Source organism: Dasypus novemcinctus, chromosome 24 (genome assembly GCF_030445035.2).
Source record: "Dasypus novemcinctus isolate mDasNov1 chromosome 24, mDasNov1.1.hap2, whole genome shotgun sequence".
Lineage (NCBI taxonomy): Eukaryota > Metazoa > Chordata > Mammalia > Cingulata > Dasypodidae > Dasypus > Dasypus novemcinctus.
This window is the reverse complement of record NC_080696.1, coordinates 12,023,206-12,040,766: the sequence shown is the minus strand read 5'-3', so window position 1 is coordinate 12,040,766 and position 17,561 is coordinate 12,023,206. Positions and strand designations below refer to the sequence as shown.

Below are 17,561 nucleotides of genomic sequence, written 5' to 3'. Positions count from 1 at the left end.
AAAGAAAACAAAGAAAAAATTTTATTGAATATTGTAGAGTCATGGCATTGAAATATAAAATGTGTAGATGGTCTAATAATGCCTTTGTGTTAATTTTTAGTAGGCCCTCTTTTCTCATTAAAAAAAAAAAAGCTGAATATACAAATTTAACCTAAGGTAGGCTGAATGTCTCTTCTGGTCTGACAAGTCTTCCTATAAAACTCTTACAATAGTCACATATCAAACAAACATAATTATTTCTAGTACCTTTCTTTTTATAAGATTAAAGAGTAGATAACTTTGTGACTTCTTCCAGGAGCTCTCTGGGAAATCTCAAAGATGATTTTAGATGTAAAATACATACTGAGAGTTTCATGTTATTTTTTTCTTTATTTAGTTTCCTAGTTTGAAAACACAAAAAAAAATGTCATCAGAGAAGTTTTGGACATGGACTTAAGATTGGCTTCTGGGTGCCTGAGAAACAATATATATATATTTAAATATGTGTACAGTTTAATGAATTTTCACAAAGTGAACATAGCAGTATGGATAAAGCTCAAATCAAGGAACAGAACACTCCCTCAGCCACTTTTGTTTCAAGTGTTTCCCTTATTAAGAAAACAGAAGTGGGAAATTAGAGTAGGGTTTATATGTTACTTTTTTTTTTTTTGCCTCCTTTTTGGTAATTTTTTATTAGTGATGTTGTAGGTTTACAGACCAACCATATTGGTCTATATTTACAGACCAGTCCTGAAATATAGGACGTCCATATATCAACCCATCACTAAAACCTTGTGCTAGAGTGGAACATTTGTTACCATTGATGATAACATTTTTTTGTAATTGTACTAAATATTTTTTAGCAGTTACCATTATTACAATTGATGAACAATTATTAAAATAATATCAACTATTGTCCATAGTTTACATTAGGTGTCTTTTCCCATCTACCACCTTATTATTAACACCTTGAATTAGTGTCATACATTTGTTATAATTTGTGAAAGACTATTCTTGTACTTGTACTATTAGCCATAGTCCATTGTCTATAGTAGGGTTCACTGTGTTATATAATGTCTACAGTAGGATTCACTGTGTTAAATGGTTCACTGCTTTAGCTTTTAATTTTTTTAAGATTTATTTATTTATCCACCCCCCCCCCCTTTTGCTCTTACTCTCTGCTCTCTGTTTCTATTCATTGTATACTCTCTGTGTCTGCTTGTCATCTTTTGAGGAGGCACTGGGAAACAAACCCAGGACCTCTGCTCCCTGCTTGTTGTGTCTCTCATTGTGTTTCCACATTGGCATCAACTCGTTGCCTCAGCTTGCCACACCAGCCCGCTGGATCAGCACACCGTCTTGCTTGTCTTCTTTAGGCGGCACCAGAAACTGAACCCGCAGCCTCCCATGTGGTAGGCAGGTGCCCAATTGCTTGAACCACATCTGCTTCCCAGTTTTTAATTTTTATTCCAGTAACATATGATCCGAAGTTTCTCCTTTTCACCATATTCATCTATATAATTCAGTGCTGTTAATTATACATCCAATAATGTGCTACCATCACCATCATCCATTTCCAAAGCTTTACAATCAACCTAAATAGAAATTCTGTTCAAATTTAGCATCAACTCCCCATTCTTTAACCCCATTCTATCCTCTGGTATGCTTAAGGTTCAGCCATGTTGTCACTTGCATCATTCCATTTTATGGCTGAATAATACTCCATTGTATGTATATACCACATTTTGTCTATTATTCATTGGTTAATGAACACTTGGGTTGCTTGCATCTTTTGGCTGTTGTGAACAATGCCACTATAAACACTGGTGTGCAAATATCTGTTCGAGTCCCTGTTTTCATTTCTTTTGGGTATATACTTAGTAGCAGGATTGCGGGTCATATGGTAGTTCTATACTTAACTTCCTGAGGAACTGCCAAACTGTCTTCCACAGCAGCTGCACCATTTTACATTCCCATTAGTAATGAATGAGTGTTCCTCTTACACCACATCCTCTCCAACTCTTGTAGTTTCTTTCTTTCTTTCTTTCTTTCTTGCTTTCTTTTTCTTTTTCTTGCTTTCTTGCTTTCATAGCCATTCTAGTGGGTGTGAAATGATATCTCATTGTGATTTTGATTTGCATTTCCCTGATGGCTAGTGATGTTGGTCATCTTTTTATGTTTTTTTTTTTTTTTTAACTTTGTATATCCTCTTCAGGGAAATGTCTATTCAGTTCTTTTGCCAATTTTTAAATTGGGTTGTTTATCTTTTTTTGTTGAGTTGTAGGATTTCTTTATATACTCTGGATATTAAACTCTTATCCGATATATGGTTTCCAAATCTATTCTTCCATTGAATAGGTTGTCTTTTCACTTTTGTGACAGAGTCTTTTGATGCACAAAGGTTTTTACTTTTAAGGAAGTTTCATATATATATTTTTTCTTTTATTGTTTGTGCTTTGGATGTAAAGTCTAAGAAGCCATTTCTTAACACCTGACCCTGAAGGTGCTTCCCTACATAGTCTTCTGGGAGTTTTATACTCTTGATTGTATATTTAGGTCTTTGATCCATTTTGAGTTAATTTCTGTGTGTGGTGTGAGATAGGGGTCCCTTTCATTTTTTTTCTTATGGATATCCAGTTCTCCTAACACCATTTGTTGAAGAGACTATTCTTTCCCAATTGAATGGACTTGGCAGCCTTGTCAAAAATTAATTGGCCATAAATTTGAGAGTTTATTCCTGAACTCTCAGTTTGATCCCATTGCTCAATACATCTATCCTTGTGCCAGTACCATGTTGTTTTGATCATTGTAGCTTTGTAATATGCTTTGAAGTCAGGAAGTTATGAGTTCTCCAACTTCATTCTTCAAGATTTTTTTTTTTTTCCTATTTGGGGCCCCTTACTTTTCCAAGTAAATTTGATAATTGGTTTTTCCATTTATTCAATAAAGGCTGTTAAAATACTATTGGGATTTCATTGAATCTATAAATCATTTTGGATAGAACTGACATCTTAATGATATTTAGTGTTTGCTGCCCTAGTTTTATTGTTTTAATATCTTGTTTAATAAATAAACATTTAATGATTAGTATGTTTCAGGCAATATTCTAAGTGCTTGCAATATATTGATGAGAAAACAAAGATCCCAACCTTCATGAAGCTTGCAGTCTATTTGTGGGAGACAGAAATAATGTATATTATACATAAATTGAGTGTTAGAAGGTGGAACGAAGAAAACATGGGGAAGAAAGCAGGATGAGAGGGATTAGGAATACTGGGTAGGAGAGTACAGTGTATTAGGTGCAATTATTTAAATAGGCCTCATCAAGGAAGGATATTTGAGTAGATGAGGGAATTAGCCATTTGGGAAGCACAGAAAGTTCCTTCTAGGGGGAGGGAAGAGTCTGGGTGAAGGCACTTACGCAGAAGCCCCCTTTGATATGTTTGTGGTACAGTAGTACTGTAGTAGAGTGAACAAGGGGGCAAGAGGAATATGAGATGATGTGGGGCGCGGTAGAAAGGAACAGATCACATGGAAGCTTGTAGAGTCTTGTGAGAACACTAGTTTTTACATTAGAGTTCTTACAAGAGGTTTTCCTCCTTTTTGGGAAGAGAAATGCCATGCTCTGACTTGTGTTTTATAAGGATCTTAGTGGCTGGTGTGTTAAGAATAGACAGGGGTAGTGGTACGGCAATGCAAGCGTGGATGTGGTAAGATCAGTTAGAGGCCATTGCAGTAATCCAGGTGACAGATGATGGCAGCACAGACCCAGATAGTATCCATGCAAGTGGTGAAAAGTGGTCAGATTCCAGATATATTTTGAAGATAGAGTCAATGGGATTTCTAATGGATGGGAGTGAACCTTAGAAGGTCAGAAGAATGAGAGAAATTTGAATAAGCCCTGCATTAAACATTCTGGAAAGTGATTTTTTTTTACTTGTTATAGTTTTGTTTTGTTTTTTAAATCAAAAGCTTGTGTAGTTTTACAGAATTTAAAAACCACTTCAAAAGCAGTTTTATGACATATCATGATGTAAACTAGTAAACCATTAATTTTTGATACTAAGGACAGGTCACATAGTCATATTCTTGTCAAGAAGGTAGTGTTACCAAGCAAAAGTGCGTTCTTTTCTGTCTGATACATTTCAGTGACTAATTCCCAAGATACTGGAGTTTCAAAGAGAGAAAGAGTTTTATTGCTAGGATATAGCAAGGAGCTCAGATGGCCTAAAATCTGTCTTCCTGAACTGCAGTAATCCTGATACTTTTGTATATTCAAAGATGTGCAGGTTTATGCTAATAAGTAATTGTGGTGGCTCTGGTTCTGGTTTCTTCATTAATAAACATTAAGGGGCTGCCTAGTGAGCATAGAACTTTTAAGTCATAAAACAGGATGGGGGATTACAAAATGGGGATCAGGCAAGGTTTTTACAATCACAAGGTAGAGGTTACATAGTTTTACAATCATAATCAGAGGTCAAGGCGTCTGGATTTTAGTTTGGCAAGTTGCAGTAATTTAGGTATTTACCTTGGGCTATTCTATAATATGCTAGAAAGAAAAAAAGGCATCTATTTAATGATTCAATAATCATGATCATTTGTTAATTCTTTTTTTAAAAATTTTATTTAATTTTTTAAATTAAAGTTAATAGATCACAAGGAATGTTACATTAAAAAACATAAAAAAACGAAAAACAAAAGAGGTTCCCATATAACCCACCCCAACCCCTAACCACATCATTTTTGTAAATTGTGTTTTTTTGAAGATATATACATCAGCAAAAAAAATGTTACATTAAAAAATATAAGAGGTTCCTGTATATCCCCCACTCCCCCACCCCACTCCTCCCACACCAACAACCTCCCTCATCATTGTGGCACACTCATTGTACTCGGTGAACACATTTTGGGGCACTGCTGAACTACACAGATAATAGTTTACCCTGTAGTTCGCACTCTCCCCCAGTACATTCAGTGGGTTATGGCAGGATATATAAAGTCAAGCATCTGACCCTGCAATATCATTAAGGACAACTCAAAATTCCAAAAATGCCCCCACATCACATCTCTTCTACCCTCTCCCTGCCCTCAGCAACTACTGTAGCCACTTTCTCCACCTCAATGCTAAAATTTCTTCTTTAACTTATCACAATAGTTTTATGGTAGCATATCAGTAAGTCCACTCTAGTCCATATTTTATTCCTCCATTCTGTGGACCCTGGGATGGTGATGTCCTCTCTACCTCTAGATCAAGAGGGGGCTTAGATTCCACGTGGATGATGGATGCAATTCCTCTGCTTGCAGTTGTAGGCGCTCTTGATTCCCTGGTGTGGTGGTTGACCATCTTCACCTCCCTGTTAGTTGACCTGGGTAAGACCAACAAACCAGAGAGTAGGAGTCACCATTCTGCTGAGGCTCAGGGCCCAGCTGGCACATGTACAGTCCAGAGATTCAAGTCTCCTGAGTATGGACCATCCGTAGCGCCAACCACAGGTTCAGTAAAAGTGACAGAAGAGGCATGTGTAGAAAAGTCACATCTGAGTCCAGCTCCATCACACTGAGGAGCACAAATTCCAAAGTAGGCACAGAACTCCAAATCCATCTGCCATGACTATATACCCTGTGGATTTTCTTAGCCTTCAGGAGAGCCAATACCTAGGGTTGTATCTACTTTGGCTTTTTCTGGGGTCCTGCTGAGATGTGTGTAAGCGCGACCCGTCTGGTGACCTCCCAGCTCTTTTTGGAAGACTCTTAGCCATATCAACTCATTTGTCTATGCCATTTTCCCCTTTTATTCAAGGTCAAAGAGCAGTTTTTAACACTTGATCCAACATGTAGGCTGAGATATTCTGCTGGTCTGAGTTGACCCTTTTATTCGAGGTCTCTTTCTAGTTGCTTCTCCAGTTAGTGATTGGTAGTAATCTCTCAGTGCCAGAGAGGCTCATCCCCAGGAGTCATGTCCCATGTTCTGGGGAAGGTAATGCATTTACATACTGAGTTTGGCTTAGAGAGTGGCCACATTTGAGCGACATGGAGGCTCTCAGGAGGTAACTCTTAGGCACCCTGCAGCTCTAGGCCTAGTTCATATTTCAGGCAAACAGGCTCCTAAGCATAGTCTTCAGTATCAAGGACTCATTATTTTACCATCCTTCCTTGTTGATCTTTGCTGTTGTACTTGGGGGATTATTGTTGTTCCAATGGGGAATGTGACAGAGCTCCCCTGAGTGGGAACTCATTTCTCCCTCAGTTGACATGTGTAACTAACTATTCTTAACCCTTGGTTACAGTGGCATCTATTCTTAACCCTTGGTTACAATGGCATCTAAATATTTACCTTCCTGTTAATATTTATACTGCCTATAAAGTATTTAAAACTTGTATGGCTGGCAACAGCAAATTGATTTTGTTTAGAATGAAATATTTATTTATTTATTTATTTATTTCTCTCCCTGCCCCCCACCCCAGTTGTCTGTTCTCTGTGTCTATTTGCTGCGTTGTCTTCTTTGTCCACTTCTGTTGTTGTCAGCCGCATGGGAATCTGTGTTTCTTTTTGTTGCGTCATCTTGTGTCAGCTCTCCATGTGTGCAGTGCCATTCCTGGGCAGGCTGCACTTTCTTTCGCACTGAGCGGCTCTCCTTACGGGGTGCACTCCTTGTGCATGGGGCTCCCCTATGTGCGGGACACCCCTGTGTGGCAGGGCACTCTTTGTGCATATCAGCACTATGCATGGGCCAGCTCCACATGGATCAAGAAGACCCTGGGTTTGCACCGTGGACCTCCCATGTGGTAGATGGACGCCCTAGCCACTGGGCCAAGTCTGCTTCCCATAGAATGAAATTTTTGAATGATTAAGAAATGAAAAATAATTCAGGATATTTTGTCAAATGCTCTTGATTCTGGATGCTGGGATTGAACCCAAAATGTGCAGTGGGAATGCTGAGGATACTAGATTCAGCTCCAAACCTTCTGTCTTAATCATTTAGTTTACTATTTGAGCATCTTTAACATTGTCACATGAAGAAAAGTTATTTCTTATATGAAATTATTTTTCTGGAAGAAGGCAAGTGCTAAAATTACCATCAGAACAGCTCAAATCCACATCTAAGTTACTCTTTCATTTGAAATTTATGTGACAGCTTTTCTTTGCAGTTTCTTTGCAGTGGTCTTCAATTGGTACCAGAATAGGAAAAACTTTTCTATTCTTGAAACCGATTAGAATTTTTAAAAGATAGAGATTTGGAGAAGTAAAGTGTTTTGTTTTTGTTTTCTTGTTGGCTTTCTCTCTCTTTTTTTTTTTTTCAATGCTCTGCCCACCACCACCCTTATTTTATTGGAAAACTAGTGATTGGGCTTAGCCATTCTGTCCATGTGTCTACTTAGATTTTGTTTTGCCAGTCAGTCACTGGTTTTCTTATTAACAATGAGTTTTAAGACCTCAGTATGTTTTGCTTTGAGTTTTCAGTGTTGCAATGATTAGAAGAAGAGAAACAAAACAAAAAGGGAGTGGGAAACTAAAACATAGGCAAGTGTTCAAGGAATCCATTCCTAGCAGACAGAGATCTTTTAAAGAAATGATTGATTATTATGGTAAATGTTTGCTATTTCTACTTGGGAGTAGTTAATTATCCTGGATGCTCTTTGAAATGTTTGAAAAATAAGTCTTTTATAGTACCCACACTTACTCACTTTGTTATATAACTTTCCGTTTAGTGTTTAAAAACGGTACTTAGGGGACACAGTAAAAATTATTCTGAGGATTATATATATATATTTTTTGTTGTAACAAGACTCATTGAGTCTTGGTACAATATCTCATTGAGTTTGGACAACTCTAGATGTACTCACACATTTTGGGGGCATCCAGATGTTATACTAGACAAGAATACCAAAGCTGAAGAAATTCACTTCGATTTAGACTCTTAACCAGATTATATAATTCTTGTGAGATTTGAGATTTAGAAGCATGTTGATCCAAGGTAGATCTTAGTATTTTTTACCTGGAAGAGAGCTCTTTTTACTTCTTATTATGTTGAATTTTGCCAATTTTTACTTGTTAATTATTGAAAATGAAATTGTACCACTTCCAATTATAAAATTTCTCATTTGGGGGGAATTTAATAGAATTTTTGGGCATGTAGTCATCTTATTATTTGAGGGTAAATCTAGATTTATGTTTAAATGCAAGACTTTTTTTCAGTTGCCTTAACATATTATATTTATTGAATATGTAGGAGAATGAAATTGTGAATTTTTGTTGTTAGCTTTTTAGTTGGAGAAGGAGCCTACAGATGGGCGGTAGACCATGGGATACCTTCTTGTCCTCCTAACATCATGACCACAAGTGAGTACAAGTTTTTTGAAAAGTTAAGCTGTATGAGTATATATACATGAAAATGCTATATTGCTTCTGTCATGACACATGTGGTACAGATGTTTAAAGAAGAAATCATATATATTGAAATATTTATACATAAAGGGTACAAAAAAAGTCATTTGGTTTTAAGCCACCTTTGTATTCATGAGGGCCCTATTACTTTCTCATGCTTTTATAAAAGTATTACAAAAGAGTTCCCTCTTAGGGTACTTAAAATAATTACTTTTAATAAATCATAAACCACTACCCAAAAAGAGACATAAAGGAAAGAAAATGCTACCATTATTTCCCTGTCCTTGAGCTGAGAATGTACTTTGTAAGTACAAGTGCAAGGGAAGGAAAAATAACTATTCAGCCCATGAGTTAAAATTGAAAAACATTTGAACATACATATGACAAAGAAGTATACAGCCTTAGTTTGTGAAGAGATTTACCCAATGAAAAAAACGTACAGATACAAGTAATGCCCCAATAGGAAGATTAGCAAAGTCATAAATACACAGTATAACAGAATTTGTTGGGAAATTCAAATTAAAATGCATACATTAAACTTGTTCCCTTTTAATTTGTGAAAAAGTTTAAAAATACAGTGCTACTGCAAGTGAATGGTAAAATGGACATAATGCATTGTACGTAAAAATGTATATTGGCAGAGATTTTGGAGGACAGCTAAGTAATACAAACCAAAAGCCTTAAATAAGCTCCACTTCTGGGAACCTCTGATTGGAGATATAAACAAATATTTATGTAGAAGAGTGCTCAGCGAGTATTATTAGTAATATAAAAAATTGTTGTTAAAAATATATGTTTAACACAGAATAATATAGGTAAATAATTGAATATTCTTATAGTGAGATATTATGAAAGGTGACAGGAAATTGTTATGAAAACAATGCCCAATAATGATTAAATCTAATAATAATGAGCAATAAAAGTGAAAAAATTGGGTTATAATATACCTATATATATGTTTTATATATATATAATATACCTATAATATACTATATTGTCATATAATATACATATGTTTGATTATATATCTATTTTAAAAAAGAAATCATAGCTATTTATAAATATATAGAGAAGACCAAGAAATATTTAAAAAAACATGTACTACTTGTTTTTTAATTAAATTTTGTTATTATCAAAGTAATCTGAATATATTCAACTGGGAAAATGAGAAACTCCAAGGAAACCAATTGTATAAGAAAGAAAATTGTTATTTTCCATAGCAAGTATTTAATATGGTTTAACTCAATATTATATTCAAAATAATATAAATAGTTTATATTAATATCATAATTAAGTTGAAAGTTGACATAGAGAGTGATTAGAGGAAAGAGAAATAGGTGTGTAGCAGGGAAGTAGACAGTATGAGAGTTCTAAATTTTCTTAGTCCCCATTGCTAATTGTTAAAAATTCTAAAAATTTTCCAGTGGAACTTATTTTGAAGTTCCTATATCAGGTGAACAAATCAGGCCATCTGGCTGTTACATATATTTTTTCTTCTTGGAGACACCCCACTTGGAACATTCTATCCTGCTTATTATTAAGGCCTGCTGCAATTCTTTGTGGTATGTTTTTCTCTTTGGAAGAAATCTTTTAACGTCTTCTTGATTTTCATATTCTGATTATAACAATGAATTCCCTGGGTTGAGTCTTTTTTCATTCATTGTACTTGATGCTCATTTTGTTCTTTCAATCTGGAAAATTCATGTGCTTCTCTTTGGGGAAAATGTTAAAAAAATATATGTGTAATAATTTCTTCTCATATTTTCACTATTCTGCTTTTCTAATTTCTGTTAATTAGATGTTCTCATACTCCAATCCCCTGTATCTTTTTTAAAAATTATTTTTCTCCTTTATTCTCTTATCTTTTGTCCTACTTTCTGGGAAATTTTCTCAATCTTCGTTCCCAAACCCTCTGCTTCTATTGGATTTTAATTTTGGTTTTCATAATTATAATTTCTAGAGATCCATCTCTAATTAATGCTTTTCTTTTCCTTGTTTCATAATCATAGTATTTTTGCTTATCTCTTTTAGAATATTATGATTTAAAATTTGTTATTTGCTGTTTCTCCTTCTTTTGTCTTTACTTTTCCTGTTTGTTTGGACCCCAATACATGTTAGCAGATTTCTCCTACTATCTTCTGATGCTTTGCTCTTTACATTCAATTTTATTTGAATTTGAATTCCTTTCAAATTCAAAGCCATTTGGAAGCTTTGTATGAGAGTGTGTGTATGTCTGCATAGGTTTTGGCCTCATAGTGTGTCATGTAATCAGATTTTTTTTGTTGCGGAGCTCCAAGGTGTTCTCCTAAGGAGATCAAATGTCAATAGGTTTTTCTTTTCCATTTGTCAGAGAGAAATCTTTCTAACTTCTGACAAGGTAATAATCAGCATTTTGGTTACAGAACAAGGGAAGGAGTTGAGGTTTCCTTTTTCAGACTTTTATGCAAACCTTATGTTTTCTACAAGCATGAGAAAGGGATTTGGCTTCCACATGTTCCTTATAGATAATTTCTGCCAGTCCTCCTATTTTTTTAGCCCAAATGTGACTTTCAGAGATACCAGTTACCTTCTATTATGAGTTCTTTTGATGTTTCTATGGCAGGAATTAGTTCGTTTTGGCAGAGATTGGTTTGCTTTGTGATATCTTGGCAATCATTTCTTTCAGTTCTCTCAGTCTGTGTTTCACATATTTTGCAACTCTTACACTTGTTTCATATGTATTTAGGATTTTTTTAATCTTCTTAGTGGATTGACTCTTGTTTTGACATAAGGTACTTCAGTGTCTCTGGTAATTTTCTTTGCTCTAAAATCTATGTTATCTGTTATTCATATAGATACCCTTCTTTCTTTGATTACTTTTGTCATGACATATTTTTTTCCATTTATAATCTTTCCATCTACTTATATTATTATATTCCTTGAAAACAGGATATAATTTGGTCATGTATTAATCCCCTATAACAATCTGTCTTTTGTTTGGTGTATTTGGTGTATTTAGACCATTTACATTTAATGTAATTATAAAATGTTAAAACATTTAATGTCATAATTTATACATTACAACTTAAGTTTGTCAGATTTATTTTTGTTTTCTGTGTGTTCTTTTTCATTTTACTGTTTTCTTTTTCCTGCTTTCCTTTTGATTAGTTAAATTTCTTTTAGAATTCCATTTTGAATATATGTAGTTTTTTTTAGTTTTTTCTATGGATAGGTTTTTAAAATTGTTTTTTCTAGTTATTACATCATATATAGAAATAACTTTTTACCATACCAATATTGTTTTACCAGCTTGAGTGAAATACACAAGGCTTACCTCTCTTACATCCTGTTACCTTCTCCTACCTTAACTGTCTTAAATATCTCCTCTCTATATATTTAGAACTACAAAAGTTAATACTGTAATTTTAATTTCAACCATCAAGCATTGTTTAGAAAATTCAAGATGGGAGAAAGGTCTTTTGAATTTTATCCATTTTTCTTTTTCCTTTTCTGTATTCCTTCCTGCTATTTTAATGTTGCTTCTTTTATTTTTTTCCTTTTCTTTAGAGAACTTTGTTTAGCAGTTCTTTTAGAGTGGTAAGCTTGCTATAGGTTTTCTTAGTTTTCCTTCATCTTAGAGTGTCTTGATTGCCCCTTCATTCCTGCAGAATACTTTCACTGGATATAGAATTCTGTGATGACATTTTTTTTTTTCCAGCATTTGAAAAACATGCCACTTCTAGCCTTTATGGTTTCTGATGAGACATCTACTGTCATTTGGAATTTTTCCCCTATAGGTAATATATCATTTCTGTCCTACTGCTTTCAAAATTTATCCTTTGTCTTTAGCTCTTCAGATGTTTGGTTATGATGTGTCTTGGTTTGGATTTCTTTGAGTTTACCTGTTTGTGATTGGCTCAGCTTTTTGATGTTTTCTAAAAGGCTTATGTCTTCTGCTAAATTTGGGAATTTTTCATCCATATTTCTTTGAGTACTTCATCAACCTTTCTCCTCTCCTCTAGGATTCTAACGACATGAATGTTAGATCTTTTGTTTTAGTCCAGCAACTTTCTGAGGCTCCATTTGTTTGTTCGTTTATTTCAGTCTGTTTTCCTCCATGTTTATATTAGGTCACTTCTATTGTTCTATCCTCAAATTCCCTGGATTCTTTTCTTTGTCCCTTCCATTCTCCTGTGGACCCTATATTCACTGAGCTTTTTTGTTTGTTTTTTATTTTATTTATTTCCACCCCCCACCCCCACCCCCATATGGCTCTCTCATCTGTCTGCTCATTCTTTGCTCGCCTTCTCCAGTAGGCATCAGAAACCGATCCCGGGACCTCCCATGTGGGAGGCAAGTACCCAACAGCCTGAGCCACTCCACTCCCTGCGAGCTGCTGCATCTGCTGGCTTGTGGCATCTGCTTATTTAGGTATCTGCTCATTGTGGAAGGTGCAGCGTCTAGCTTGTTGTGGCGGGCGCTGTGTCCAACTCATTGTGGCAGGTTCTTGTCTTCTTTAGGAGGCACTGGGACCTGAATCCGGGCCCTCCCATGTGGTAGGTGGGGAGCCCAACTGGTTGAGCCACATCTGCTTCCTCCACCGAGTTTTAAAGTTGGTTATTATAGTTTTTTATTCCAAAATTTCCATTTGGTTGGTTGTTTTTTATTTCTCTGCTGAGACCTTGTATTTTTTTTATCCATTTGTTTCAGTGTGATCATAATTCTTTGTTGAAGCATTCTTAATATGGATGCTTTAAGATCTTTTTCAGATAATTGTATTATCTGTGTCATCTCAGACATCTCAATGCCAACATCTGTTGGTTGCCTTTTTTCATGAAGCTTGACATTTTCCTGAGCCTTGGTGTAATGATTTTCAGTTGAATCCTGGATATTTTTGAGAATTGTATGATAAGACTTTGGATCTTACTTAAATTCTCTATTTTAACTGGCTTTCTTTGATACCACTCCAGCAGCAGAAGGGGAGGCGATGTATCTCATTACTAGAATTGCCTCCTTTCTGCTCCCTATGTAGTCTCCCCTGATACCTTGTTGGGGGTGGAGGCAGGAGGAGGGTAAATTCTTTACCACTGGTGATTATGGAAGGCCTGACTAGGCTTCCTTTGATACCATCCAGCAGGAAAGGAGAGTATGCCCCATTATTTCTGGGTGGGGTGGAAGTTCATTCTCCCCACTTGGTGTCTGTTGACACCACAAGAAGAGTTTTGTTTCTGCCCAACAGAGATGAAAGTCACTGCTCCCTACGCAGTCTCCCTTCCCCCCCCCCATTAGAAAAGTTGTGAATTTACAAAACATAGGTGCATGAAATACAAGATTTTCCTATACCACCCTGTTATTAACATCTTGCATTAGTGTGGAACATTGGTTGCAATTGATGATAGCACATTAATTTTTTTGTTACCATATATACTATCTAACATTCCCCTTTAGTCATATTCAGATATGTGTTTCAGTGCTGTTATGTTCACAGTCTTGTGCTACTGTCACCACCATCCATCATCAAAACATCTCCATCATTCTGAATAGGAACCCTGTTCATTTTAAGCCTTAACTTCCCATTCCCTATCCTCACCTGTATCCTGGTAACTTTACTCTAGAATCTGACTCTGTGGGTTTGCTTATTCTAATTATTTTACATTAGTGAGATCATACAGTATTTGTCCTTTGATGTGTGGCTTATTTCATTCAATATGATGTCTTCAAAGTTAGACTGTGTTGTTGCACCTATAAGGGCTTCATTCCTTTCTATGGCTAAATTATATTCCACTGCATGTATGTACCACATTTTATTTATCAATTCATAGGTTGCTGGACACGGGTTGCTTTCCTACTCAGACTTTTGATACAAACCTTTGATATAGTCTGCTGAGGGTGGATGTTTAGGCTCCTCATTCACAGCCTTTGCTGGTGAGTGGGAATATGATCATAGATTGTTCATTGTATGTTTGGCTAGAGTAGAGCAGTTATTGTTTAAAAGTTTTCTGTCTTGCTATGCTGCCTCTTTTCTGGTCTTATGTCTAGAGAGAGTAGGCTTTTTTCAGGATGTCTTTCGTTTGTTTTGTTAGTGTTCCCAGGTTACTAGCTTCTTCAGCTCCAAGTCTGACATTAAAAGAAAACCCAGGGAACTCACCACTCTGTTGTCCTTTGGATCATGAGCCCCTAAGCACTTTGCTTTCTTTTCTCCATCTTTCAGAGTCTTTTTACGTTTATTTTTTATATAATGTTAAAGATTTTTATTGTAATTAGTGGGAAGGTTTGGGAAAAACATGTATATTCCCTTTCCTTGGAAGCAGAATTCTGTGTTATTATATTTAATGGTTTATGTCTTTTTCTTACAGTTATACACTTGCAATTTAATAACTGGTGAACACATTGCTGGGCTAAGCTTGCTAATGCCTTGTGAAGGTGGCTTTTCAGCTTAATTTTTTTTCTTTGTAATCTGTTTTGCCTAATCAGGTCCTATCCCCCCTCTCCTTCTCCAGTGGATTTATTGACCAGCATATCCCCTTTTGTTTAATTTATAAACTCTGAACACTCAGTGTGTGTGGGGTGGAGAAGAGTATACTGTATGGTTAATGATAACCTTGTTTTCTTCTTTAAAAGAGCCATAAAGGGAGTGGATATAGCTCAGTGATTGAGCACCTGCCTCCCACACACAAGGTCCCAGGTTCAATCCATGGTACCTCCTTGAAAAAAGAAAAATAAAGATCCATAGGATTCAAAATTTTATATTATTTACATTGGGAAACTGTCATTTTTTAAGGTTTTGTAAGCTAAAATTTTATTCTTTTAACCCAAATATTGCATTTACAATTATATATAATATATGTACATCTTTTAAAATATTTCCTTTGGGACAATATCATTAGTTTTGGTCTTGTTAGATTATATTAGTCTTCTAAACTAGCTACTATATCAATAATTATATATTGTATAAATGTTATTTATATAATGTTGTTTGTTATATTGCAACTTATTCTTTAAAATTCTTCCTTTGCTTTCTATTGAGATAATCATATTTGGTTTTGAAATGAAATTTTTCAAATTATAAAATAATCGCTTGATATACAAATGATATTAATTTATATAAAGTAGGTAATAAACACCCATATTTCTAACATCCACAGTTATTGTTAACAATTTGCCATAACTTTTAAGGCATTTCCCTTGCAAATTAAATAGGCACCTATATACACAGACACACACACACACACACACATATATACATATACAGTAAAAATGGAATTATATTATGTTCTCTAATCATGTGCTTTTAAAAATTTACTTTAAAAATTATTTACTAACCACTACCTACTAATTTACTAATTTTTATTTTGAAATTACTTTTTCATTGCTATAATTTCATGTCATTATGTTTGGCTCTATCTCTTAAAAATGGGTGAATTGTAATCTATTGTATTGCTATGCCAGAATTTATTCAACCCGTTGTGTACTTACAGATATTAAGACTTCTAATTTTTTGTATTATCAACAATAATCCATTGTTTTTTTAAAAACATGTTATTAAATTCTTGTTTGATAATTTGGTTAGGATAAATTTCTAGAAGAATTGCTGGTAAACACATATGTCAGTTTTAAAGATTGTTAAACTACAATTTGCCCTTCGTAAATGTCTAACCATTTAAATTCTCACTAGTTATAAGAGTCCTTTGCTCCTAACCTTGTCAAAATCTGGTATTATCAGTGTTTAAAGATTCGATAATTAGATGATTGAAAAATGATAATATCTTTTTGTTATATTTAAAAATTGTTCAATGTGTATCTTTTCTTTTGTTAATACTTTATTTGCATTCTTTGGAAATTACCTGTTTGTGCCTTTTACTAATCTTTTATGAAGAGGGATGGTTCTTATTAATTTTGTATTAGGTCTTCCTAATTTAAGGATATGAATCCTCTCTCATAAATATTTGCATATATTTAAAAGTTTTAAATATCTAATTCATTTACCTTTGTGTATGTTGCTTTTTGCCTTATAAAAATTTAAAATTTTATGTGCTATGTGTTATAATAAGTCATTCATCCTTTTTTCTTCTTTTTCTTTTGTTTTTGTTGTATTCATTCATCCTTTTAATATATTATGTCTTTGATATTATTTTAAGGAAAATCTACTTTAAAATAAAAACAAAAAAATAAAAATATCAAATTTCACTCAAAGAAGGCTGTGATATTTGTGTCTTTTATTTTTCTCTCAGGGCTTCATTCATTTGGACTTTTTTTTTTCTTTAGATTTTTAAGTGTTTGAGTCCTAAATATTTAAATATTTAAAGATTTCATTTTTGTGTGGAAATTTAATGTTTTTTCCAAATAGGTAGTTTTTTGTCCCAAGACCATTTATTGAATAACATATCCTTTTCCTACTAGTATGTAATGTCTCTGGTCTCAGATTACATTAAATATACATGGATTTGTTTCTGGACTTCTTGGTCAGGTCCATTGATTGTTTTTTTGTGTTTATCCTTTTGTATGCCATTACTACAGTATTGTTTTTAGACTATTTTGAGGGCAGCTCTGGTTCTTTTCCCATCCCCTGTTTATAATAAATCTGTCTTCCTTTGTCAACATTTTCTGAGTTAATTTTTAAAGTTAAGATGTTTATTTTATTTTCTTTGTTTTTTTTTGTGATTAATTTACTTAATATAGGGGAAAATTGATAGTTTAACCATATGGATTCTTCCCATCCAGAAGAGCTCTTTCTGTTTATTCTTAGCTATTTTTGTTATTCAATAAAGCTTTATAACCTTTTATAATTTCCCTTTATTTTTCATATTTCATGATTAGTTTATTATTATATATTTTGCATTTTGAATTGCTATCATGAATAATGTCTTGGTTTTCATTATATTTTCTATAAAATCTCTTTCTTGTGAACTATTGGACACATATATAAAAGGGCGCAAAGCAATGTACAAATCAGTGACTTATTACAAAGCAGAATCTGTGTGACTACTGCTTGTGTCAGGAAATAGAATATTGCCAACACTCTAGAAACCTCCCTTCCTTCCCCCTTTTCCTCCAGGGGCCTCTATCCTGACTTTGATGTTGGTTACTTTCTTTCTTTTCAGTAAAGTTGTATCACTTAAACATGTTTTCTTAAATGCTATAACTTAATTTTGCTTGCTTTTTGAACTTTTAATCTTTGTAAGCATACTTGTTTAGTAATTTGTGTCTGATGATTCCA

General features: G+C 34.3%; 1 protein-coding gene across 2 annotated transcripts in view; it reads left to right on the top strand.

Moving 5' to 3' along the window:
* The window catches only part of TASP1 (taspase 1), a 274,012-nt gene that overhangs the window by 70,678 nt on the left and 185,773 nt on the right, over window positions 1–17,561 (top strand). For both annotated transcript variants that reach the window (XR_011647284.1, XM_004475274.4), the window contains exon 7: window positions 8,241–8,320. Coding sequence is in view for 1 of the 2 variants with exons in the window: in XM_004475274.4 (XP_004475331.1) it covers window positions 8,241–8,320 (80 nt within the window). In the remaining variant the exon portion in view is untranslated. The remainder of the gene's footprint in view (window positions 1–8,240; window positions 8,321–17,561) is intronic.